The following is a 27806-nucleotide window of genomic DNA, read 5'->3' as shown; positions in this document are numbered from 1 at the left end:
GACAATGCCAACCTGTTTCTCAGTCAGATTTTCACAAACTTATTCTAGAGCTTTTGCAAAAGGACTTTTAGTCTTTCCCCTCCCAATTATTTTCTAATTTGGGTGCACCTTGAGTTTAATTAGCATTATTTTGTGTGTCACGTTTTGCATTTTTGTAACTGGGCTCCCATGGAAAGGAATGCGACCCTCCCTCTCCTTTTCCTATTTCTTATTTTAAGAGTCAGTAGCAGATAAGAGCTAGTTAATACTGGATTTCGGCCTCTTGGCTCTCATCCAAGTAAACACAAAAGCTGCACTTCTGCCAGCTATGATCTACAGGTCTAATGCTGACTGACATGGAGCCACCGGGATGTGGGATAATTCTGTTCTCTGCTGTGATAGGTCTTATAATACTTTATTTGTTATGGAACCGTCTCTATAAGAGGCACAGACTTCCCCCAGGTCCAACTCCTCTTCCACTTATTGGAAATTTGATGGAAGTCAGAAATGGACAGATGGCGAAAACACTAATGGAGGTAGGTGTTTAACAAAGAGATCCACATTCTCCTTAATGACTGCAATACACTTACCTCCTGAGTGTTGTTACTTCGCACTAGCAGAGCTAATAGTGATGCTGCATGACACATGCACAATTACATAGTTGCATGCAGGTTGAAAAAAGATCTAAGTTCATCAAGTTCAGCCTTTGTCCACCAATTGTACATTTTGCACATGATCAGCTCACCTAGTCCGTTTGTGTACTTGGCTTATCAGCAAGTCTAGGCAGATGGTATGTCGGCCAATCAGGTGGTCAAGTCATGTGACCAATCAGATTGCTGAGAATTATATTGAACATCTCTGATGCATATTATTGGTCATTAGTTTGGACTACCTGGTTCTGGGTTGTGATAGCTTGTATTGATTGCTACTTGGTTCTAATCCAACTTGTCACTTAAAGGGAATCTGTCACCCCATTTTTGGACTGTCAGCTGCTGGCACCGCCATCAGGGGCTTATCTACAGCATTCTGTAATGCTGTAGATAAGCCCCTGATGTAACCTGAAAGATAAGAAAAACGAGTTATATTACACTCTCCGGGGGACGGTCCCGTCTTGGTTCGATGGGTGTTGCGGTCCGGCGCATCGAATTTAGTAGTGGTGACGTCCTCTTCTTTGCTTCCCGTTGTGGCTCCGGTGCAGGCGTACTTTATCTGCCCTGTTGAGGTCAGAGTAAAGTACTGCAGTGCGCAGATGCTGGACCTCTCTAAAGAGGTCCGGCGCCTGCACACTGCAGTACTCTGCCCTCAACAGGGCAGAGCAGTGTGCCTGCGCTGGAGCTGCGATGGGAAGCAAAGAAGAGGACGTCATCGTTAGAAGATGGGAGGCGCCGGACCGGACCAAGACACCCATCGAACAAAAACCGGACCCGGACCGCCCCTGGGCGAGTATAATACAGTATAATGCATTTTTCTTTTCTTTCAGGTTACATTGGGGGATTATCTACAGTTGTTGTGATAGCTTGTATTGATTGCTACTTGGTTCTAATCCAACTTGTCACTTAAAGGGAATCTGTCACCCCATTTTTGGACTGTCAGCTACTGGCACCGCCATCAGGGGCTTATCTACAGCATTCTGTAATGCTGAAGATAAGAGCCTGATGGAACCTGAAAGATAAAACGAAAAAAGTGGTTTGGTACCGTGTTAGCCAGTAGAAAAAAATATATAAAGTGCTCTCAGTGAGAGAAACAAAATTGGAATCTTGTGGGTATGATACCTTTTAATGGCTAACAAATAATAGTGAATGTTGTTACAAAGCAAGCTTTCGGGACTGCTTATGTCCCTTCATCAGGCTGATATGACAAAATATTTGAAGAAACCTTATTTATATACAGTTTAAAGCACAACATTTCAATAAACAAACAATGAGCTTGAAGAGAGAATCCTTAATTAGGTAAGATCAGATAGGTAGTATGAAAAGTTCTGAAGATCAAAGGGCTACTTGGAGTAGATAGCTCAGATATGGTAATGGATCATAAAACCTTCTGACAAATTGAGTCCTGTGTGAATAGAATCAAAGATAGTAATGAATTTATGCTCCCACACTCTCCGATGCGTCTGTGATTTAAAATTGCCTTTTAAAATGACAACTTTCATATTGCCTATGTTGTGTCCTGGACCACAGAAATGTTTAGCCACAGGTAAATGGGTTTTTTTGTCTGTAATTGTATGACGATGAGACCTCATCCTTGCTCTCAGTCTCTGTCCTGTTTCTCCAACATACAGGCCATCCACAGGACATATATTGCATAGAATTAAATACACCACATTGGAAGAGGAACATGTGAATGTCCCTGGGATATTATAGTCCTGCTGTGTGTTGGGAATTTGGATTTTGTCTTTGGTCTCTATATGAATGCAGGTTTTGCATCTTCTCCCATTGCAAGGATATGTTCCTCTTGGTGAATCAGAGGGCATTGAACTTCGGATAATGATGTTTCTTAGATTGGGAGGTTGTCTGTAACATAGCAAGGGGGGGTCTTTGAATAGTGTTTTTTTATTGCTCATGTTTCTGAGTAATCCATCATTTATTAAAAGTACAGTGCTAGTATTCAGCCACAATATGGCACTATTATTTAGAAGTAATGCCTGCATGATAGCATTTTTTTGTATGTATATGGCAGTATTATTTATGCAATGTATGCAAGTACTAATCTTATACCTAAATGGGTTTCATTTTGGCTCTCATATATACAGTGCTGTGCAAATTAATTGGGACAAATCATTTTTTTTAAGTAAAATTGTAAGTTGGTTACCAGTCAGTGATTCAAACCAGTTTTAATTGCTTTGAACAGGCACTCACACCTGTTCAAAGCAGTTAAAACTGGTTTGAATCACTGACTGGTAACCAACTTCCGATTTTACTTAAAAAAAATACTTTGCCCCAATTAATTTGCACAGCACTGTATATTACACATTGCTTGAATCCTTTACTTTCCAGGGTGACCACAGAACATCATTGTATACAGTCACATGCTCTCATCATACCTTCTCACGTGCTGTTACTGTTCTCCTCAGCTGGGCAAGAAGTATGGCTCTGTATACACCTTTTACTTTGGGCCTCGCCCCGTGGTTGTTTTCTGTGGCTATGAAGCTGTTAAAGAGGCTTTGGTGGATCATGGAGAAGACTTTATTGGTCGTGGAAAACAACCGTCCGTGGATAGAGTCTTTGATGGATATGGTAAAAAGTTGCTTGATATAAATGCATCTATGTAAAGTGAAATGAAACATTTTAATGGGTTGCATTCACACATTTATGCAGTGGTTAGACACAAAAACTGCTTCACAGTCGCATTGTGTTGTCTGGATCAAATAATGCAGGAGTAGAATAGTGATTGGGAATAATAGGAGATCGTAAAATTTATCATATACGGTGATGTTGAAGTATTGTACTAAATAGTACAAGAGATCCAAATATTGTTGGTACAGGTGCCCTAATAGGCCAAAAGAAAAGTAATTATATATATATATATACTGCTCAAAAAATAAAGGGAAATAGGCCAAAAGAAAAGTAATAATATATATATATATATATATACTGCTCAAAAAATAAAAGAAACACTTAAACTTCACAACGTAAATCCAAAACAATCACACTTCTGTAAAATCAACCTGTCCAGTTATGAAATAACACAGATTGTGAATCAATTTTTTCCTGCTTTTGTGCAAAAGGAGCAGGCAACAGGTAGAAGTGTTTGGCAGTTAGTAAGACAGCCCCTTTAAAATGAATGGTTCTGCAGAAGGTGTGTCATTTCAGGAGTTAAGTTTTCTCAGCCTCAGTCTGGTCTCAGGTTTGCTATTTAGCTCCGCTGTATCCTGCAAGGATGTCAGCTATAGTTATGCTTTTGGCGTGTGTATCTGACTCTGGTATACCCTGATTAGTCCTGCTGTGATCCCTGACTTGCCCCATATCCTGATTAGTCCTGCTGTGATCCCTGACTTGCCCCATATCCTGATTAGTCCTGCTGTGATCCCTGACTTGCCCCATATCCTGATTAGTCCTGCTGTGATCCCTGACTTGCCCCATGTTTGTTTATTCCCTCTGTCAGTCCTGACTCAGTGTTTCCCTGTAAGCTAGTTGTCTCCTTGGTTTTGACTTGGCTTGCATTTGGACCTGCTTCTGTCTTCTGACCATTGCTGACCCCCTGGCTTGTTTCTAACCACGTGTACTGCTGCGACCTCTTGTACTTCTGCTCCTGTTTCTGACTCGGCTTGTCTGACCACTCTTTCGCTACCTGGTGGCGTTTGTGCCGCTGCTCAGTGTTGCTATACTGTGTGTGCAACCTCTTTTCCCTCACCAGCACCCCCTGGTGGAGATTGCGCTATACTGCACTGCAGCAGCCTGACAAGATGGCCACAGACTATTTCTCTGTTCTCATCCTTTTTGGCTGTTGTTTTGGTCACTTTTGTATTTTGGCATTGCTCTCATCCTTAGAGGTATTGTACAATAGCATGAGGCGGTGTCTACAACTGACAGAAGTTGCTCAGGAAGTTCAACTCATCCAGGATGGCATATCAATGTGAGCTGTGGCGAAAAGGGTAGCTGTGTCTGTCAGCACAGTGTTCAAGGCATGGAGACAGGACAGGACACCAGGAGACATGGACAGGGCTGTAGGAGGGCAACAACCCAGCAGCAGAACCGCTACTTTCTCCTTTGTGCAAGGAGGAACAGGAGGAGCAGTGCCAGAGCCCTGCAAAATGACCTCCAGCAGGCCACTAACATCCATGGGTCTGTTCAAACTGTCAGAAACAGACTACATGAGGGTGGTATGAGAGCCCAATGTCCACAAGTGGGTGTAGTCACACTTCCAATTTTTCAGCTTACGCATTACGGCAAAAAAAGCTGCATTTGCATGCGTCTGTGATTTTTATGTGCATGCGTTCTACAGGAAAAATATTTTCCAGGAGAATTTCCTTGACACAAGCCACTCCCAATGGGTGTGTCTCGAGGGATGTCTGTATATAGACCCTTGTACAGATGAAATCCTCAGATATTGCTCCTGTATCCAGCATCAAGATGGTTCTTCGCATGGAGAGTTTCTATTGGAATCTGGATATGGATGGGATGTCAACTTGTTTATGCCTTTGCATTTGCTTGTGAGCAAGAACGGAAAAGAGAAAGACGGAGAAGATGGCATCGGCGCTTTTGGCAACACCCCATTGTTGAACTCCGGGATAGCCTTGAAGCCTACCACTCCTTATTCAGTGAGCTCCGTGAAAACCTGGATAAATATTTTGAGTACACGGGGATGTCTAAAGATAGCTTCCAGGATTTTCTGCTTTGTGTACAAGGAACCATCAGCAGACAGGACACCCAGCTCCGTAGAGCGATTCCTGCTGGTGACACTAAGGTACATAATATTTAAAATGAAGCGCCTGTCATAATTATTATTGTTCTGCAATGTTTTTTCCTTTTTCTGTTTTGCCAAACACCTGTCATAAATATTATTGATCTTATTTTTTTTTTCTTTCTCTGTTCGGCAGATTCCTGGCTACTGGAGAGAAGCTATCATCCCTCCATTTCCAGTTCCGGTTTGGAATTTCAATACTTTCTGCGATTGTCACAGACACCTACCGAGCTTTGTGGGATGCTCTCTGTGTGGAATTTATCTCTCTACCCTCTCCGGAAATCTGGCAGGAAAATGCAGAAAAATTCTTGGAACTTTGTAATTTCCACAACTGTTTGGGAGCAGTGGATGGAAAACATATTCGGGTTACCAAACCGGCTGGAACTGGATCCGAGTACTTTAATTATAAAAAATATTTTTCAATAGTGCTCATGGCCATAGCAGCTGCAGACTGTAGCTTTGTCACTGTGGTAATGACTCCCAGACATTTTAAAAAATCGGACATGCGTCAACGCTTGTATTGGAATAATTTTAATTTCCCCATGCCAGGACCTCTTCCCAACACTGAAGGCCTGCCAATGCCATTTGTTGTGTTTGGGGATGAAGCCTTTCAGATTTGGAAACCTACTTAAACCATACTCCAGTCGGGACTTGAACCACACAAAAAGGATTTTTAATTACCGACTGACCAGGGCACGAAGAACTGTTGAGTGTGCCTTTGGTGTGCTTGTCTCAAAATGGCGCATTTTAGGGACAGTCATTAATCTCAAAATTGAGGCAGTCGATGAGGGGGTCAAGGCGTGTGTGGTTCTGCACAACTACATAATGGCTAAAGAGCAACCCAACATTGAGCTTGATGAACCTGTTTGTAACCCATTGCCAGATTACCATCATCACCCTATGAGGACAACAAGGGAAGTTGCCCAAATGAGGGATACAGTTGCGGCCTACTTTGTCTCAGATATTGGATATGTGGCATGGCAAGATGAAATGGTTTAGTAAAATGTTCTTGTAATGTTATGCATTGTTATGTACCTTGAATGTTAAAATATACCTTTAATGTTTTCTGACAATAAAATACCACTAGTGAAACACTTGTTCCAAGTGCCCTCTACATTACAATACTTTTTTTTAAAGTTTAATAAGGTGATCACCGGTTCACAACTACAGTCTTTATAAGATCCACGCTCTGTCTCATGAACAGATTGCATGAGACAGGGAGTCGATTATAACCAAATTGGGTTATGCTTTACATTACACCTCTTCTCTCTTAAGTCAGTGCTATGGTTGGTGACTTCGGATTAACTCCATCATCTCTTCAGTCTGCATTTCTATAGTCCAATATATTAATGTAGACTGAAGAGATGATAGAGCTAATCCACCTCATATCTTTACTCACGTACCCGTGTGTCAGAACTAGTGCACTCAGGATGCAGAAAACCCAGCATCCTGAGTGCACTAGTGCTGACACCTGGGCAGGTGAGCATTGCTGACCCCTGACCCTTTGTGCTGTATTAGTTTTTTTTTTTTGGAGGATTTTCAGTCCTCTTTGTGTTTTTGACACCTCATAGCTGCATGACTGACACAAGAAGCAAAACTGCAGTGTAAAGGAAATAAAGAAAAGGAGGAGCAGATTGTGTGTCATGGAGCTATGAGGTGGCAAAAAAAAGTGTGTGTAGACGGTGACGTGTGTGGTGACGGGGCACAGTGTGTGTTGCCGGCGACTAAAGAGACAAAGAAAAAGCAGTGATAGGGGAAAAACAACACAATTTTTTTTTTACTTTTTACGAAATAATGAGGTGGAAACGTTATAGCCCTGGGGGGTGTGGAGCTGGGAGGATTGGCTAGGTGTGGACATTGAAGGGATTCCAGGGGAAGGACCTACTAAATATGTGGGGTCTGGGAGGTCAAGGATGGAAGTAGACACATTAGGAGAGGAAACATGGGACAGGAGAGACACATTGGAAGGGAGAGACAAACTGGACAACACAGACACATTGAGAGGTGAGGGTGAAGGTAGTACAAGTGTCACGTGGACCAGTCCTGTGTGACACGACCCGCAGGGTCGGTACTAAAACAACAAGACACGGGGAAAGGGGAAACAGTTACAATGGTGAGCCCTGCGATAGGGAACGGGACATGGAGACCTCCTGCCCTCCCCTGAGTCAGTGTCCCTCACACTCCTAATGTTCCCTATACCGGTTCCGCACCGGGCGCCGATCAGGATACCTGTCACCCTAGCACACCTTACACCTATTCCTTGCTAAGGAGCTGGGTGGTGCAGGTACTGGCCCCACCGCTGTACTAATACAGGCCAGGGAAAAATACAAACAGGGGAAACACAAAAAGACTTATCTTGCTCTGCTGCAGCACTAGGCAGCAGAGTGCATCACCGGATTAACTTTTTGCAGTGGCTCAACACCTCAGAGCCAGCTGCCACCTTCACCATCTCACTCTGCTGCGGACATCGGACAGCCAGAGTTCAACACCAGTTTTAGCAGTGGCTCCAACCTTCAAGCCAGCTGCTAACGTCACCAGGTTTCTGCAGTGACTTCACCTCAGCCAGCTGCTCCCTTCACCATGGTTGGAATCCCAAAAAGACGCTATCACCAACACCTGCTCATAGACCATGTGACCCTATATAGGAAAAGGGAATGGTCAAATGATCAGGGGCTAAAGGCTGCTATAATCCCTGTGACCACCGGGGGCAAAAGGCAAAGCAAAGAAAGCATCAAGTGCAATGACCCCAATGGCCATCGGGGGCAAAACTAGAACTGAAACCAACACAGTGCAAGGAAAAAAAAAGGTTACTAGTGCATTTTATCTGTCATGATCCAACCTGGATCATGAAAAACAGTTCTTATTTCCCATTTCCTCTTTTTGCATTTGCCATGAGAAGGCTGGTGGCTTCTTCTTCTCTTTGGGAGGATGGGAGTGGTGGGATCCGGAACTGGCATGGTGGTGGCGGTTGATGGCCGTGCAGAAATCGGCATGGTAGTGGCGGTGGACGGCCGTGCAGGTTCCATAACTGCCATGGTGGTGGCGGTGGACCGCCGTGCAGTTTCCAGAACTGCCATAGTGGTGGCGGTGGATGGCCCTGTGCTTTCCAGAACCATCATGGTGGTGGCGGTGGATGGCCGTGTAGGAGCAGGACTCGGTATGGTGGTGGAGTGGCTTTCAGCAGCAACCCGGCATGGTGGTGGCGCTGTAGTGGTGTGTGGCAGGACTGGGCATGGTGGTGGCTGTACAGTGGTATGCAGCAGAACTCGGTATTGAGGTAAAGCGTGCTAGTGGTGGCACAGATGGAAATGCCACCTGTGGCTGCTGGAAGTACTGAGTCTGCTGCATAGACTGAACATAAGCAGCATTGCAGGCCTGCATCACATTAAGCTGGAGTTCAGGCGTAAAGTGTTCCGACATGCCCCACTCTATTGCAGTAAAAAAAATGGTGTGCCGGTCTCTGGAGGTCAGCTTCCAGACGGTCAAGGCATTGGTTGACAGCCTGGAAAAGTGTGTTAATATGGGTCAAACCACTTTCCAGTCTATCTCCCACCGCCTTCAGACTATTCTGGAAGACTGAGCTCAAGTGAATAAACTTGGGCATGAGTGTCCTGTCCGAGACCTTCTGCCGCTGGCGGGAAGACCCAAAAAAAGTGGCAGAAGCCTGGGACGGGAACACCTGAAGGACCAGCTGCCTGCTTTCCAGAGGACGATCCAGGTTGGAGAGTGCTGCTCCAGGTTCTGGGAAAAGGAAAGAAAAGTAAAACATTACTACCAAAAAATAAAAATTGTAAAAGCGCCAACTCCTGTGGAATAGAAAAATTCAGATTAGGGAATATAACACAATGGAATACAACACAAAAATACTTTCTCTGAGCAAGGACAGGCCTCAGGAAAGCCAGCATCTGGCAGTATTTATATTTCCGGATCCTTGTTGCAGCACCACTACGAACTTGGATCTCCTGTCTCAGGTCCTTGTTGAAGCGATCCTTCATCAAACGCCAACAGGTTCTGACTTTGTTCACTGTGAAGGGGGGAAAAAAAATTGTTAAACAATGCACTTTAGGCTGGGATCACACAGCCGTGTGTGATGCGAGAAACTCAGACCATGTCAGACCACATTGCAATACTTACGACATTCCTTTCGGACTCGTGGCGTGGCGTTGTCCCAGTCATTCTTCATCGATCGGACGTTATCCCAGTCATTCTTCATCGATCGGGCCACCTCATTCCACAGCCACAGCCGCCGAATCACCACAGCATCCGAGTGCTGCTGCTCCTGGGTGTCCCACAACGCAACTCGCTCCTCCACTAGTGTGATAAGGGGGTCGTTATCCAGGTAATCCTCCTCCCGTTGTGGAACCTAGAAATGAAAGAAAGACATTAATGTTGGAAATATAAAACAATTTTTTTTTTTTTTTTTTTTTTAAAAGAGTAACAAAAAACAGTCAAGAAAAAAAAGCTGTCAAGAATAAGTAAAAACAGTCAAGAATACTTACATGCCGTCTTGCAACCGGAACTTGTGCCTGAGTCTGCTGCTCCTGCTCCTCTGCACTTGAAGTGTTCTGTAAAAGAAAATACATTATTTTACCACATGAGTAGTGACAGTGAATACTTGCCAATCACTAGCAAATGTACTCGCTTCAGACTCCTGTCCAGTGTGTTCAGTGTGCTCTGGACTTGAGGCCATGGTGATATGATGATGAATGCTGCAAGAAAGAGACAGAAATTATTACTGACTGCAGGGAGAAAAACAGACACACAGACATTAGCTTCTATACTCACATTTTGTAATAATAGCAGAGTCTTCCCACAGAAATAGCTTGCTTCCAATTGCACAGAGTCAGGAGATAATGGACTTCTAGTGCCCACACCTTCTTTTTATACATCTTTGTTTGGAAGGTGGCTTAAACCAGTTCCTGGACTTGTTTACTCAGAAAACGCATGCATAAGCAAACACAGTCGTACGCATGTCCTTGCATTCCTATGCATTATCATAGACTGTAATGTGTTGTTGTGATGCGCTCCTTCCGCAAGCGTCCGCATGTGTATGACGGCAGAAATTTGAAACCTCCAAAACTGCAACATGGTGCATTAGCCGCGCCCCGCCACACACTGCGAAATGACACATGCATAAGCAAACGCAGGCGAACGCATGCAAATGCATGTAGCAGGGGTCAAAATGTAAAAGATATGAAAACACGATGCATGCGGATGTATGCGTCAGAAACGCTGCGGACAGAACTGCAAAAGTGAAACCGGCCATAGAGCTGTATCATGTTAATATGGCGCCCCTGAGGCTCAGTCGCCACAGTGGTACTGTACCTTCTCCAAAGGTGTAGTGCCCCACCATCCAGGTAAGGTGGGAACTCCTTGCCACACTCCAACACCCGCATCCCACACACAGGATAGTTCAGCAGGGCCACATTGCAGCTTCAGGCTCAGGGTAGCAGAGCACCCTTCGTGGAACCCTGCTTCGTAACACGAGATGTGCTGGGAGGTGGGTGGAGTTAGTATAAAAGAAGGGGAAGATAGGAATTACAGTTAGTTCAGTCTGGGGTGAGTCCCAGAGGAGAGCAGGCTGACAGGAGGTCAGCCTGACGGGAGATCAGGCGGAGGGAAGACAGTCAATCAAGAGAGGCTGAGGACTGGTCCTAGTGGAGAGCTTCCGAGGAGAGGAATAGAAGAAGGAGTGCTGCAGCCGCCTCAGTGACCTGAGCCAGCTGGCACGGGAAAGGAGAGAGAAGGAGAAACGTAGAACTGTAACCTAAATTTCCATAGGAAGAGAAAGACAAGCACGGAACGAAGGAGTGAGAACAGAGAGGAGTTGTGGGTTGAGAGAGTGCCCTGCCTATAGGTTCTCAGCTCAAGGCCGGGGCCCGGTCCCCGAGGTTGTATGGACACTTATGGTTCTGCAGCAGACACCGGTGGAGTAGTTGGCTGTAAATGCACTACTCCCATCCAAGACTTGGGACACAACAGCAACTGAATAGAGAGCCGGGATCCAGGAGGTCCCCGAGCAGGCTACAGCTGTCTGTCATACAAGTGAGAGTTCTAGGAACATCTAGAAGAGAGGCATTCCAGGGTAACTAAGTACTGGAGTGCTTCGCCCTTAAAGGCGCATTGGAGGAGTCATTCAGAAAGGCACATGTTGGTGGAGTGTTGGCAGGGAGAGCCCTATCTTGCCAGGAGGTTGGCTGAGTCTCTGCCCCAGAGGACACGGTACTGAAGCGGGCACCTGTGTGCATTACGGACTGAGTAAAGCCTTGGAACTACAACCGCAGGTGTCCTCCATTCATTCTGCGCCAACACACTCAGCCCTGCTACATCTGGGCACCAGTGCCTACACTGCTCTGGGACTACAGCTCCACCTGTGGGGAGCTTTACCATCTAAACTGCGCACACCATCAGTTCCAGAGGATCTGCACACGGCGTCGGCCTAAAATCATACTTGCCGAACACTACAGGTGGCATCACAAACTATCCATATAAACTACATCATAAACCACCATTGATTTGGGTGCCCAGGGCCATGGACCGGGTCACTGCTGCTGTGACACATTCCCCTTACACCGGCCCAGTATCGAGTACCCCACAGCCCTGGGACGGGGCAACCCAACTTGGCGTCACGAACAGGATGACGAGATCCGATACCATCGGGTTCTGTGCGCCGGAGATTTGTTGGACTTTGAACTTTTGAGAATGTGTAGAAGACCAAATTTAATAGACTGTGACATGAATCTTAAAAATGGCCGCTGGCGCGGAGTAGAAGGGCGTGAAGAGATGGGAGGTCCTAAGAAAAGGCCGCAAAGAGTCTTGGGCCTGCCCTGCCTGAATTACTATGTGACGGATACATGGCCCACCCCCCGAGGGGTTCGTATACTGGCTTGGTATAGAGGCGCTGGAAGAAGACGCCGCCCCCGGAAGGAGGGGCAGAAGAAACCAGTGGCGGGAAAGGGGCCGAGACAGGGAGAAGAACGCCAGAACGCCATTTTGAAAGGAGAGGGAAGGAGGCCTGGAGAGCGCGCGGAGGTGGAAACGGAACTCCCTGGCGCCATGGCTGAAGGCTCCAACCCGATCTCCGCATTGAACCGCCAGCAGCTAGAAGACGAAATCGCCAAACTGACCACCTGGCTGCCGCTGAGGCAGGAGGCCTTGGAGAGACGGAGCCGGCGGCAGGTCCAGGAGGGGCCTCCACTAGCGGTACCCTCTCCACCGGTACCCACCGCTGTGGCACCGGACCTTTTCTGGGCAGACCTAAAGGGACATACAGCCGCTGCCAGACCATCGGCAGCGTACCTTGCTCAATCCCTGCCGCCACTGCTGGAGGAATTGTACACAGCACAGGGAGCTGAAGCGGAACTCCCACCCGGACCTGACGCGGCCGCGCAGGTCCCCACAGAGACCCTCGCGGATCCGGAGCCGCCACTAGTTCCACCGCCATCCCAGGTATCCCACCGGACTGCGCCCAACACCCCTACGCCTGCACCGGAGCAGAGGCTGCATCACCGGGAAGTATCAGGTATATATACCGACCTTTCTAATGGGTTACCCTCAGGATTCACATTGTCAGAGGCGTCTGGGGGCCCAGATCAGACGGAGATGGGGAAGTGGGGGAGAGCTTTACTGCGGAGGGTACTGCTGGAGCCGGCGTGCCCGATTCGACATCTTCGGGGAATAGAGGAGTACCTGAGGATTGCTAATGAGTACTTTGAATCTGGTAGCAGTTCCAGTTTAGCTTCCAGAACCCCAGGAGGGGATCACCACCAGTTAAAAGAAAATTTCCACAATCTCGTTACCCAGGAGGGTTTTGTTGCACCAGTTGTGCCTTTTTCATATTTTTGATTATTATGTTTTGCACTTAGTTGCCTAGTTGCTTTGGCAGCGTTTTCCTTCTATTGAACTGAAGAGATCATAGACGCTGATTGATCCGGAACTGCATTGTAAATAGTTTGCACCTCTTTAGGTGCTCTCTCTTGGTTTTACATATATAGACTAGAGTTGAGCGAAACGGGTCGAAAAAATTCAAAAGTCGCCGACTTTTGGCAAAGTCAGGTTTCATGAAACGAAACCCGACCCTAGGATGAGGTCGGCCACGAGGTCGGCGACTTACGCGCCAAAGTCGCGTTTCAAAAGTTTGTTTTGTGCTCTTTTTCAGCCAATCAGGATCCACGGACACTGTGGGCAACGTGATGACATAGGCACGGGTCACCATCTTTCAGAAGGGCATGCAAGTGATTGGCTTGCTTTGGTGGGCATCACAGGGGGTATAAAAGGGCGTGCACGCCGACCGCCATCTTACTTCTGCCGATCTCAGTATAGGGAGAGGTTGCTGCTGATTCTGTAGGGAGAGCGTTAGGCAGGGAAGAAGACCAAAAAACTGCTTCTGCTGCTAGCGATTTGGCCTGCACAACACACCAGTCACTGTGTGTGCAGTGCAAGGGGAGGCTATATAGTGGTGTATCAGTGGTGTTGGTTGTTGGGCTGCCTTCTAAGGCTTCCTGACAGGCTGGCATTGCTGTTTACCCACTGCTCCGCAAACTGCTTTTTTAAAAGCAATCCAATCTCCCTTATCCTCTAGTCACTTTGGTCACAGCTGTGCCATCGAGCCTGTCACATAGCGCTCAGATATTCATTGGGCCTCAAACTGCTTTTTTAAAAGCAATCCCAATTTTTTTTTTTTGTCCTGCTGAGAAGAAAAAAAAACTGCTTCTGCTGCTGATAGCAATTTGGCCTGCACAACACACCAGTCACTGTGTGCAGTGCAAGGGGAGGCTATATAGTGGTGTATCAGTGGTGTTGGTTGTTGGGCTGCCTTTTAAGGCTTCCTGACAGGCTGGCATTGCTGTCTACCCACTGCTCCGCAAACTGCTTTTTTAAAAGCAATCCAATCTCCCTTATCCTCTAGTCACTTAGGTCACAGCTGTGCCATCGAGCTTGTCACATAGCGCTCAGATATTCATTGGGCCTCACACAATCCAAAAGTGTCCAGTGTCCAAAAGTGTGTGCAGAGATTCAAACTCTCACTTATCCTCTAGTCACTTAGGTCACAGCTGTGCCATCGAGCTTGTCACAGAGCGCTCAGATATTCATTGGGCCTCACACAATCCAAAAGTGTCCAGTGTCCAAAAGTGTGTGCAGAGATTCAAAATCTCACTTATTCTCTAGTCACTTAGGTCACAGCTGTGCCATCGAGCTTGTCACATAGCGCTCAGATATTCATTGGGCCTCACACAATCCAAAAGTGTCCAGTGTCCAAAAGTGTGTGCAGAGATTCAAAATCTCACTTATTCTCTAGTCACTTAGGTCACAGCTGTGCCATCGAGCCTGTCACATAGCGCTCAGATATTCATTGGGCCTCACACAATCCAAAAGTGTCCAGTGTCCAAAAGTGTGTGCAGAGATTCAAAATCTCACTTCTCTAGTCACTTAGGTCACAGCTGTGCCATCGAGCTTGTCACATAGCGCTCAGATATTCATTGGGCCTCACACAATCCAAAAGTGTCCAAAAGTGTGTGCAGAGATTCAAACTCTCACTTATCCTCTAGTCACTTAGGTCACAGCTGTGCCATCGAGCTTGTCACATAGCGCTCAAATATTCATTGGGCCTCACACAATCCAAAAGTGTCCAGTGTCCAAAAGTGTGTGCAGAGATTCAAAATCTCACTTATTCTCTAGTCACTTAGGTCACAGCTGTGCCATCGAGCCTGTCACATAGCGCTCAGATATTCATTGGGCCTCACACAATCCAAAAGTGTCCAGTGTCCAAAAGTGTGTGCAGAGATTCAAAATCTCACTTATCCTCTAGTCACTTAGGTCACAGCTGTGCCATCGAGCTTGTCACATAGCGCTCAGATATTCATTGGGCCTCACACAATCCAAAAGTGTCCAGTGTCCAAAAGTGTGTGCAGAGATTCAAAATCTCACTTATTCTCTAGTCACTTAGGTCACAGCTGTGCCATCGAGCCTGTCACATAGCGCTCAGATATCAGTGGGCCTCACACAATCCAAAAGTGTCCAGTGTCCAAAAGTGTGTGCAGAAATTCAAAATCTCCCCTGTCCTATAGACACCTTGTTTTACATACTATATAGTTTGTTGGATTTTGTCTACATTTCTACCAAAAATGAGGAAGGCTGGTGGAAGAGGCCGTGGAATTGGGCGGGGGTTGGCAGCTGGTAATGATGGTGTTGGTGGTGGATCTGATGGTAGTGGCAAGAGCAAAATAGGACCGAAAGCAGGAGGTGTTGAGCCTGCGTCATCGTCTGGCTACATAAGGCCTCGAACGCTTAGTTTTCTAGGAGTTGGCAAACCGCTTTTAAAGCCAGAGCATCAGGAAAAAGTTTTGTCTTACATTGCTGACTCAGCCTCCAGCACTATCGCCTCCTCTTCTTCAGTTGTAAAAAGTAAAAGCACTGAGTCGTCATTGGAGGCTCATGTTCATGAACCACACCTTTCCTTGTGTCCTTCACCCCAACCAAGATTGAAGGATGACGCAGGCCATACTACTGATTACTCCATGGAGCTGTTTTCACATACCATGCCTGGATTATCAAGTGAAATGGTGAATTACCCAGGCCAAGATGAATCTGACATGGAGTGCACTGATGCACAGCCGCTGATGGATGATTCTGCTGGTACATTCACTCAGAGCACTACATTGACCTCGCAGTGTACAGAGCCAGACTCTGACCCTGATGAGACTCAGGTGCCCCTTCCCGCACACTATACCACCATACACGGTGACACAGAGGAAGGTGCACATGACATAGAAGAGGAGGTGATGGATGACCCAGTTGTTGACCCAGATTGGCATACATTGGGGGAAGAGGGTGCTGCTTCCAATAGCTCAGATGAGGAGCATCCACAGCAGACATCGACATCGCAACAGCTGTTATCTGGCAGGCCCGGAGCACTCCAAAGACAGGTTCCAAACATCAAAAGAGTTGCTGGACAGCTTGTCCAGAGGGTCAAAAGATCACAGCGTGCTAGGCCGCAAAATGTCTGCCAAAGTAGGAAGAGTGCAGTGTGGCACTTTTTTGAACAAAATCCTCATGATCAGGCCAAGGTTATCTGTAAGAAGTGCGCAAAGACCTTTAGCCGAGGGAAAAATCTGAAAAATTTGAATACCAGTTGCATGCTTAGACATTTAACCAGCATGCACTTGCAAGCGTGGACACAACACCAAACCTCAAGTGCCACATGTGCAACTGATCACAACGAAGGTAGTCAGCAACGCTACATTGTTTCCCCCACTGTAAGCCCACCGGTTAGCACATCAGCAAATGTTGAGGTGTCGTTGCAAGGCCACAGCAGTCAGGGAATCCCACTGTTATATCAACGAAAGACTGATTCTAGGCCATCAGAAAGAACACCAACTCCATCACCATCATCAACCCTCTCTCAGTCCGCCCTGTCCACCGCTACTTCCACCATATGCAGCTCTCAAGTCCAGCTCACCCTCCCAGACACTATGAGTAGGTCAAGAAAGTACTCAGTCTCTCATCCGCGTACACTGGGTTTGAACGCCCACATTGCCAAACTAATCTCGTTTGAGATGATGCCCTTTCGGTTGGTGGAAAGCACAGCTTTCCGCGAACTCATGGCCTATGCAGTACCACGCTATGACCTACCCAGTCGCCACTTCTCTCGCAAAGCCATCCCAGCCCTCCACCATCATGTGAAAGACCGCATTGTCCATGCACTCAAGCAGTCAGTGAGCGGAAAGGTGCACCTCACAACTGATGCATGGTCCAGTCGGCATGGCCAGGGCCGTTACGTGTCCATCACTGCGCACTGGGTTAATGTGGTGGATGCAGGGTCCACAGGGGACAGCGGTGGTGGGACAGTGCTGCCTAGCCCACGGTATAGGAAACAGTTGGCTGTAGGCGTTCGACCCTCCTCCTCCTCCACCTCCTCCAGAAGCGAAAGCTCGTCCACAGAGCGCAGTCGTACGAGCACTCCATCTGCAGCTGCCACTGTTGCACACGATGTGTCCCCCTATCGAGCAGCTAGTGGAAAGCGTCAGCAGGCTGTGTTGCAGATGATGTGTTTGGGCGACAGACACACCGCCGAGGTGCTGGCCGAGTACTTGAAGCGACAAACTGAGTCATGGCTGGGCAGTGTACATCTTGAGGCAGGCAAGGTAGTTAGTGATAACGGCCGTAATTTTGTGGCAGCCATAGCCCTTTCAAAACTCAGCCACATACCTTGCTTGGCTCACACCTTGAACCTGGTGGTGCAGTGCTTCCTCAAAAATTATCCGGAGTTAACAGCCCTGCTCCAGAAGGTGCGAAGACTGTGCGCGCACATCCGCCGGTCGCCTGTACACTCCGTTCGTATGCAGAAGCTGCAGCGATTGCTCCACCTTCCCAACCACCGCCTCATTATCGACATTGCAACAAGGTGGAACTCCACCCTGCACATGGTGGAGCGGCTGTGCGAGCAGAGGCAGGCCATAATGCATTTGTGGGAGGATACACGGCCAGGCACTTTGAGAGCAGACATGGAGTTGACCGGTGTGCAGTGGTCGAAGCTGAAAGACCTTTGTAAAGTCCTTCAGTGTTTTGAGGAATGCACACGGCTGGTAAGCGCAGACGACGCCATCCTAAGCATGAGCATCCCACTTATGCGTCTGCTCATGCAAACTTTGACGCACCTTAAGGAGCAGGCGTCTGCAGCCAATGTTGATGAGGAGGAAGAGGAGGAGGGAATCCTTGATGACATTCAGCCATTGTCTGCTCAGGGACCTCTCCTGGACGAGGTGGAGGAAGAAGAGGAGGAGGAGGATGATGGGGATGATTACTTAGGGGAGGAGGATGCATCTCGTGGGGCAAGTGAAAATGTTAGCGTGGCAAGGTCTGGTACAGGGTTTGTGCGTGACTGGAGGGATGTGGATTTGCCAGAAAGTGCTCCTCCACCCAGCACTCGCAGTGCATCATTGACACCGGGAACATTGGCCCACATGTCAGATTATGCCTTGCAGATCTTAAAAAGGGACCCCCACATTGCCAAAATGATGAACGATGACGACTACTGGTTGGCCAGCATCCTGGATCCACGCTATAAAGGCAAATTACAAAACATCATGCCACAGGAGAACCTTGACCTAATATTGGCTAATAAACAAGCAACTCTGGTAAATCGGTTGCTTGAGGCATTCCCAGCACACAGCAGCGGTGATGGTTCTCACACGAGCCGTACGGGCCGGGGGCAGCTTGGCAGAGGTGTTCGTGGTGCACACAGCAGAAGTGGCGTTGGAGACAGGGGTTTCATGACAATGTTGTGGACTGATTTTTCAAATACCGCTCACACAACTGGTAATACTGCATCGATGGAAAGTGACAGGAGACAGCAGTTGTCAACTATGGTAACAAACTACTTTTCCTCCCATATCGATGTTCTCCCACACAGGTCATTCCCCTTTGACTATTGGGCCGCTAAACTGGACACCTGGCCTGAATTGGCACAATATGCCTTACAGGAGCTCGCTTGCCCAGCTGCAAGTGTGCTATCGGAAAGAGTCTTCAGTGCAGCTGGATCAATCCTGACAGAAAAAAGGACCCGTCTGTCAACCCAAAATGTGGATGATCTAACCTTCATTAAAATGAACCACGCATGGGTTTCCAAGGATTTTGTCCCACCTTCCCCTGATGACACATAGGGTGACAGAAAAATGGCTTGCTTTGGTCCACCTCTTCCTGGTACTTCACCTATTCCGCCTTTTGCATCAGCTGAATGTCCAACATCAACATATGCCACTTTCTAAAACTCCCTAACTGTGCTGCCTCCCCCCCATGGCCGGGGTCACCACCTACCGCATGACACCGTGCGAGTGCCGTTGCCCTGGACAGGTGGGTAGGCCGACTCTTGGGAGCGGGCACTGGCACAGGGTCCCTCATAGTGCAATCAAGTGTCTCTGACGGTGGTAGTGCACACCCGCCGTCAGACACACCACTGTACTATGAGGGGCCCAGTGCCAGTACCGACGCCCACGAGTGGGCCCCCCTTGCTTGGGCAGGGCCCCAGCATTTGCAATCTTTACCTCTCCCTGCTCCTCCGCTGTGTAATCTGGGCCGTCAAATCCATACTGTGCCTGACACCGTCTGAGCCTGCCTCCTGAGACATATATTTTGAATGTGTACGCTATCCATACATGTTATCCAGGGATACGGTACCCTTTCTAACCTTTGTGCAATCACGTGCAATCCATACTGGGCCTAACACCGTCTGAGCCTGCCTCCTGAGACATATATTTTGAATGTGTACGCTATCCATACTTGTTATCCAGGGATGCGGTACCCTTTCTAACCTTTGTGCAATCACGTGCGATCCATACTGGGCCTAACACCGTCTGAGCCTGCCTCCTGAGACATATTTTTTGAATGTGTACGCTATCCATACATGTTATCCAGGGATACGGTACCCTTTCTAACCTTTGTGCAATCACGTGCAATCCATACTGGGCCTAACACCGTCTGAGCCTGCCTCATGCTGTATAGACATATATTTTGAATGTGTACGCTATCCATACATGTTATCCAGGGATACGGTACCCTTTCTAACCTTTGTGCAATCACGTGCAATCCATACTGGGCCTAACACCGTCTGAGCCTGCCTCATGCTGTATAGACATATATTTTGAATGTGTACGCTATCCATACATGTTATCCAGGGATACGGTACCCTTTCTAACCTTTGTGCAATCACGTACAATCCATACTGGGCCTAACACCGTCTGAGCCTGCCTCCTGAGACATATATTTTGAATGTGTACGCTATCCATACATGTTATCCAGTGATACGGTACCCTTTCTAACCTTTGTGCAATCACGTGCAATCCATAATGGGCCTAACACCATCTGAGCCTGCCTCCTGAGACATATTTTGAATGTGTACGCTATCCATACGTTATCTGGGGATACGGTACCCTTTCTAACCTTTGTGTAATCACGTGCAATCCATACTGGGCCTAACACCGTCTGAGCCTGCCTCATGCTGTATAGACATATATTTTGAATGTGTACGCTATCCATACATGTTATCCGGGGATACGGTACCCTTTCTGACCTTTGTGCAATCACGTGCAATCCATACTGGGCCTAACACCGTCTGAGCCTGCCTCCTGAGACATATATTTTGAATGTGTACGCTATCCATACATGTTATCCAGGGATACGGTACCCTTTCTAACCTTTGTGCAATCACGTGCAATCCATACTGGGCCTAACACCGTCTGAGCCTGCCTCATGCTGTATACACATATATTTTGAATGTGTACGCTATCCATACATGTTATCCAGGGATACGGTACACTTTCTAACCTTTGTGCAATCACGTGCAATCCATACTGGGCCTAACACCGTCTGAGCCTGCCTCCTGAGACATATATTTTGAATGTGTACGCTATCCATACATGTTATCTGGGGATACGGTACCCTTTCTAACCTTTGTGCAATCACGTGCAATCCATACTGGGCCTAACACCGTCTGAGCCTGCCTCATGCTGTATAGACATATATTTTGAATGTGTACACTATCCATACATGTTATCCGGGGATACGGTAGCCTTTCTAACCTTTGTGCAATCACGTGCAATCCATACTGGGCCTAACACCGTCTGAGCCTGCCTCATGCTGTATAGACATATATTTTGAATGTGTACGCTATCCATACATGTTATCCGGGGATACGGTACCCTTTCTAACCTTTGTACAATCACGTGCAATCCATACTTGGCCTAACACCGTCTGAGCCTGCCTCCTGAGACATATATTTTGAATGTGTACGGTATCCATACATGTTATCTGGGGATACGGTACCCTTTCTCACCTTTGTGCAATCACGTGTAATCCATACTGGGCGTGAGAACGGCTGGCGAGCTGTTAAGCAAGCTACAGCACCTGTCCAGACAAGTACAGGGATTCCCTAGCGAGGAGACTTATTTGATTGTTTTCAATGTTGGGACAGCAATTTTTGGGGAGCACTATACTCTGGAGATTGATAGATGGGGCCCACCATACACTGGAACATTCCAAAGGTGGACATCAGACACTGGAGCAGCATTTACAGGGCCCATTATACACTAGAGCATTAGAAATGGGGCCCATTATGTTTGGAGCATTATTTGGGCCCATAAGACAGTGGAGCTTCATCCATGGGGACCAACATATACTGTAGCATTATGTGGAGCTCATCATATACTGTTTCAAACATTATATGGGACCAATGATTCTGTATGGAGAAATAGATGGGCCTCGTCATGAGATGTAAAAAGTGAGGTATTTTTCATTGTACTATACCGCTATTTCTCTGCCGTATCGGAGCATGTTGAGTTGTGGTATGTGTTAAAGGGGCGCTCTTTCGCCCAGGGCACATGAAAACCTGGAGCCAGCCCTCCCCCCCACAGTTTGTAGCCAAATAACCCCCATTTTTCAGTGCGTAACTTGTATTATGAAGTTAATTAAGGTTGACAAGCTTAAGAAGGAAGAAGTGATGCTTTTGGCATTCAAATGGGCACTGTAGGTGTGTTTCCTGTCCTCCTCTCACTGCCGACTTTTATTCCCCATTGACTTACATTGGGTTTCGTGTTTCGGGACGACCCCGACTTTTCCCTATAATCGGACGATCTTGCTCGACCCGACTTTTGGAAAAGTCGGGTTTCACGAAACGAAACGCGACCCTAAAAAACCAAAAGTCGCTCAACTCTAATATAGACACTTTGCAAAGATAATGTTTTTGAATGGACACTTTTCGAAGGATGATGTCTACCTCAAAGGACACTGCAAGAAATCCCGGCTGGGAGTGGTGTCCAGCACTTATAAGAATCATTGAAATGTTTTATTGAAAAGTATTTGATAATGTGTTTTACGAGAATGTTGATAATTGAGAAATGGCGATCATGTGGTGCAGAGTGCCTCGCAGTTCTTGGCTACTCTGAAGCAGGTCTTCCTGGCACCGCGATTCACCCATGATACCACGCTCCAGCTGCTGGCACTGTCATAGGGCTTGTCCTTGGTCAGCCATTATGTCATCCAGTTCCGGACCAAGGTCCTCATCCCAGTGTTCTGGAGAGGCCTGGCTGACCACGTGAAGGACGCCCCATCCACCAGGGAGATTCCCACCACACTGGAGGAGCTTATTACCGTCTCTACCAATATAGACCTACGCTTCGTCGAGCGAAGGTTGGAGCAGGCCCAGTGTAGCAGAGGTTTATGTTGGCACCTAGTTTTCTAAACCTCTGGAGTCTTACGATAGGGTGTCCGAGCTCCAAGAGGCCATGGAGGGTTCTCGCTAGGGAACTTGGTCTCGGTCCACTTGAGAACCCGTGGTCTGCTATGTGTGCCGGCAGTCTGGTCACCTTGCCAACAGGTGCCCACAGCGGTTGGGAAATCGCTCCCGTCCAGTGATCATTGGAGGAGGCTTACTGGACTCAGCAGTGTTTTCCTCCAAGTTGTCCTTTGAGGGGACACTTGAGTTTGGTTCATCCACTCTGGCGGTGGAGGTTTGCGTGGAATGTGGAGCAGAGGGCAATTTAGTTTAATCACAGCGCCATTCCCCAGGTTCTCCTCGACTTTTCTCCTACTGACACCTGGTACGGGTACTGCTCCTTACCTCCAGGCATGAAATTACTCCCTGTGAGGGAGGCAATGCCACTGTGGCAACCAGACTCCTGGGGTGCTACAGTTGCAAACAAGAAAACACAGAAAAATGCAGCAACACAGTAAACTTCATTGTAAAATTGAAACTTGAAGTATCATGCAACCAACCCGCATCAGAATAAAACAAGTGTCTCTTAACAATAATGGCAGTCAGGACAGTTCTTCTAGTGGGGCATTATGAGCATTATACATTTACAGCTCAATCAACTTACCACAAAATTCCTATGGTTTCATTAGTGTCTACATTACTGCTGAGGTCCATGTAGACAATGGAGGATAGCCTCTATCCTCTCCTTCAGTGAGAAAGCAGCTCCTTTTAGAAACTCTGGACAAAGGTCAATGTATAAATATATAAATGCCCATGAGTCCTCAGGCAGCATCACATTGAGCAAGGCATGGCCGAGCTATAAAGCACCTGGTTCTCAGGGGCTTTATAATAACATCCTGACATGGACCAGAGAATCATGTGACCAATAACAATATTAAAGGGAATCTGTCAAAAGGTATTTGCTATTTAACTTGAGAACATCATATTATAGGGCATAGACCCTTATTCCAGCAATGTTTCCCTTACTTGTCTGCTTGTAGTTTCAATAAAATCAGTGTTTTATCAGCAGGTGATTAACACTAGAGGACTAGTTGACATGTGCCAAGTAGTCCATCTGCTGTGTTTAACTCCGCCCCATCTCTGTCCAAGAGAAGTATACACTGAAAGTTACTAATCAGTGGAGTGGGTGGAGTTATACACAGCTCAACATTCAGAAAACTAAGAGCTCTGCCGCAGATAAAACAGTGATTTTCACAAAACTGCACCAGGGAGCTGTGTAAGTGACACATTGCTGGAATCGGGGTCTTTTCCCCTGCATCATGTTGCTCTTAGATTACAAAGCAAAAAACTGGTGAAAGACTCCCTTTTATACAATATAGGCAATAGATATATAATCAAAGAAAAAATGGATATGAATAGTCTCAGCATATTTGAGAGGGGATCTTTCAGCACCTTAACACCTCCATACACATTGCATGAAATATGTCAATGAATGATCATTTATTGGTCGCAAAAACAATATTTTGCCAACAGCCTAAAATACATTTGAAATTACATTAACCAAGTATAGATTTTTCTCAATGATGCCACCATCAACCATAAAAAATCCAAAATGTCTTACTGGTTTTTGTTTCCCAGTCAACGTTAATCAGTCGGTCATCGGTGGAAATGAGCAATCGTTTATTTAGCTGAAAAAGCCATTGATTTTTTCATTGTGGTTGAAATTGCCTATTTCGGTTGAGTTTTATTGATTGCGTATGAGCTCCATTGAATTGCAATCAGATTGTATAGATCATTAGTGAAGTTTGAAGGTCAACTGCACAATCCTGTTGTCCATGCAGGTAAGCCAACTGAACTTTAAAGGCGAAGGTTCAGTGTAATGGCCAGTCACCCTCCTCCAAGAGAAATTCGAGTAGAACAGAGAACCGGCCTACCATGGTGATATACTATAAAAATATTATCCAGTGCCAAAACAATGCTATATATACTTGTTATATACTTGTAGTTACTTTTCCAGACTTTTTCAAAAGAAGCTGATTACTGCAGTCAAAAATAATTTGTGTTCAAGGGAATTTATGTACAAAAGTTAAAACAGACTGTGTTGGGAAATCGAAAGTTGGAGCAGTGTCTAGAGTCTGGTTATCATGCTTTAGATACTTATATTCTTCTCAGGTTGTTAAAAGTGACACCAAATATAGTCATATTGATGTTAATTATCTTCTCAGATACAATATGATTTTGAAAAAAGAAATATGGTTACACTTCCTTTTGCTACTGTTCACAATATAGTCACCATAACCTTAACTAAGAAAATTACCAAAATTTCCGACAGGAATCAAATGTGAAAAATGACATTTGACAATCATTCTTTTTTTTGTATGTTTTGAGTGAAAATTCCTTTAAAGTGATATGGTAGTGATATGGTAGTGTTGAGATTGTACATATCAGCCCAAAGTTTCCTCATTAAGACTCTGTAGCAATCAGTACCGTTGGTGAGCTTTAATTATCTGTGTTGCAGTACAAAAAAGAGCAAACACAGCATTACCGTTGGTAAAAAATGGATGTTTTGGTTCAGACATAGACTTGCACCAACCTTAATAAGACATTTGCTCAAACTGATCCCCTTATAGTCCTGAGAAACGGCCTAAGGTTTTGCAAAATTAGGACTGTTGCCAAATCCACAAATACACCAGCATCATATATGCTTGAGAAATCAGACAAATAGTGACACCATTATTGTTTTCAGGTTTAATTGTAAGTGAAGGACATCGGTGGCGTCAGCTTAAGCGGTTTACCCTCACGACACTGAGAAATTTTGGAGTAGGAAAGCGGACTATTGAGGACAGGATTAAGGAAGAATGCAGCTTCTTAGTGGAGGAACTAACATCACACAAAGGTAAATTACATATTATTTGTTACTACAGTGTCATTGGGAATAGATACTCAATTTGGACACCAGCAGTCAGTTTATAGACCAGGCAAAACAAACTAGGAAACAGGTGTTTTCTAGCTGCTCAAAGAATTCATCATATCCCAAGCATAGACAACTCATGGCAATACTACAGTATGTCATATGTAAGGTGTTGCCACAGATTAGATACTTCCCACTCATGTGGTCCTGACAGACTAAACAATATCTGGGTTCTAAGGAGTATCATCTCTCCTTGTGGAGTGTGACATGCCTGCCATGCAAGTGTAAGGAGATTTATAGACCATGAAAGATTCCTCTGGGAAATTAAATATGAAAATTGCCTCTTCACAGAGGAACAGAACTAAAACTCTAGTACCACTTACTGGAAGAACAATCCTAAAAGAACATCTGGGCTCTAAGTGGTAAAGTCTCTCCTTATGAAGAGAGACATGCCTGACATGTCTGTGTACGAAGACTTAAAGGCCATACAATGTTCATCTGGGAATTTACATTAGTGCCCCCCAGAAGTAAAAAAAGATGGTTCTCTAATACCTCTATTACAGGAAGGTACAATATAAATGAGCATCTTTGATATAATTCAAACCAGAATTTTCACAAGAAAGAGTCCCCTATATTCAGAGAATTGTTCCTGGGGTTTTGCTCTTCATCAGTGCAGATCAAGGTGTTGGTTGAATAGCTGAAAGGCTTTTCATGGAGTGTTAGTGGATACTATTTCTCCTTCTAGAGACCACCACCTACAGGAAAGCTAGTTTTCATACCACTTTCGCATTTTTTTTATTTCATTTTTCTTCAGGTCGTGAGTTCGATGCAGCAATAATCATCACCAAAGCCGTTTCCAATGTCATCTGCTCAGTCGTGTTTGGGAGGCGATTCAGTTATGATGATGCTCGTTTCCATAGAATGTTGGATATTTTTTATGAAACTTTTGAGCTCATGAGTTCTATCTGGGCACAGGTAAAATAAAGGACAATCCTGATCTTGTGGGGTTTTTTAGTTATTCAAAGAATTCATCATACAGTATACCAACAATAGACTACTCATGACACTGCTACGTCATATGTAAGGTATTGCCACAGTCATGCTGTCGTGACTGACTAAAGAATATCTGAGATCTAAGGGATAGCACCTCTCCTTGTGGAGAGTGAAAGGCTTGATGTGCTGGTGTAAGGAGACTTATGGGCCATGCATTGCTCCTCTAGGAAGTCAAACATGGAAATTACCTCTTCTGAGATGAAGAGGACTTGAACTCTAGTGCCACCAGCTGAGTCATGCCACAAGAACATCTGTCACTTGTGAGTCACAACTGCAACTGTAAATTTTGAAATTTGCCAGGTTCTTGGTAGTTTATTGCTATACTTTTTTTTGCTTAAATTTAATTTTTTTTACCCCTCAAAATGCTTTTTAAATGAGCTATACAGTGAAATAGGGAACATAGCTCTTTTTGAATCATACCAGCACTCTACTTGTTACTGGTACAGTGCCTGAGAAAATAATTTTTAATTTGTATGCAAATGAGAGGGCTTTAGGGCACCCTTGGTGTGGCCAATAGCCTGGTCCACCGTTACAATCCCTCAATTTGCATGTTGTGGAGATATCCCACTTCTTCACAAGTTTCATATAAGTACATATAAGTATGGGGTATCAGATATACTAGCTTGGGACAGTATTAACACTCTTGGCATTTTTCGTGATTTGCTGCCTCACAACCTGGAATTTCAGGTTTTTTTTGAGGGTTTGCATCAGTTCATGTAAAGAACATGCCTACAATTGTGAACATTTTTCTTTCTTTTTATTGTGAAGCAAAAAAAGTAGGACAAATTAGCTGAAAATTTCTGTGTGCATAACTATTCACCCCTCCTAAAGTCATTACTCTGTAAAGCCTCCTTTTGCGGCAATCACAGCTTTTAGTAGCTTTGGATAAGTTGCTATTTGCTTTCCATATCTTGACACTGGGATTTTTGCCCATTCCTCAAGCAAAACTGCTCCAGCTCCTTCAAGTTAGATGGTTTTCTTTGGTGTACAGCAATCTTCACGTCTGACCACAGATTCTTAACTTTATTAAGTTCTGGGCTTTGACTACGCCACTCCAAAGCATTTACATGTTTCCCCTTAAACCATTTGAGTGTTGCTTTAGCAGGATGTTTTGGATCATTGTCTCATTGGAAGGTGAATTTCAGTCCCAGTCTCAAATCACTGACTGAAACAGGTTTTGCTCATGAATATCCCTATATTTTGCACCATCCATCTTACTCTTTTCTCGGAAAATTTACCCTGTCCCTGCTGCTG

At 45.8% G+C, this 27806-nt stretch overlaps 1 protein-coding gene across 1 annotated transcript in view; it reads left to right on the top strand.

Annotated features, from left to right (window-relative positions):
• The first annotated feature begins 303 nt into the window (after positions 1 to 303).
• The window catches only part of LOC141052042 (cytochrome P450 2G1-like), a 67296-nt gene continuing 39793 nt past the window's right edge, over positions 304 to 27806 (top strand). Inside the window, exons 1-4 of the mRNA XM_073549221.1 lie at positions 304 to 515; positions 3053 to 3215; positions 25335 to 25484; positions 26314 to 26474. Coding sequence (XP_073405322.1) covers positions 324 to 515; positions 3053 to 3215; positions 25335 to 25484; positions 26314 to 26474 — 666 coding nt within the window. The 5' untranslated portion in view covers positions 304 to 323. The remainder of the gene's footprint in view (positions 516 to 3052; positions 3216 to 25334; positions 25485 to 26313; positions 26475 to 27806) is intronic.

The sequence above is a fragment of the Dendrobates tinctorius genome, unplaced genomic scaffold (genome assembly GCF_039654945.1).
Source record: "Dendrobates tinctorius isolate UK_male_01 unplaced genomic scaffold, ASM3965494v1 ptg000158l, whole genome shotgun sequence".
NCBI classification, from domain to species: domain Eukaryota; kingdom Metazoa; phylum Chordata; class Amphibia; order Anura; family Dendrobatidae; genus Dendrobates; species Dendrobates tinctorius.
Note: the sequence above shows the minus strand (reverse complement) of the source record. Positions and strands in the feature narration are given on the sequence as shown.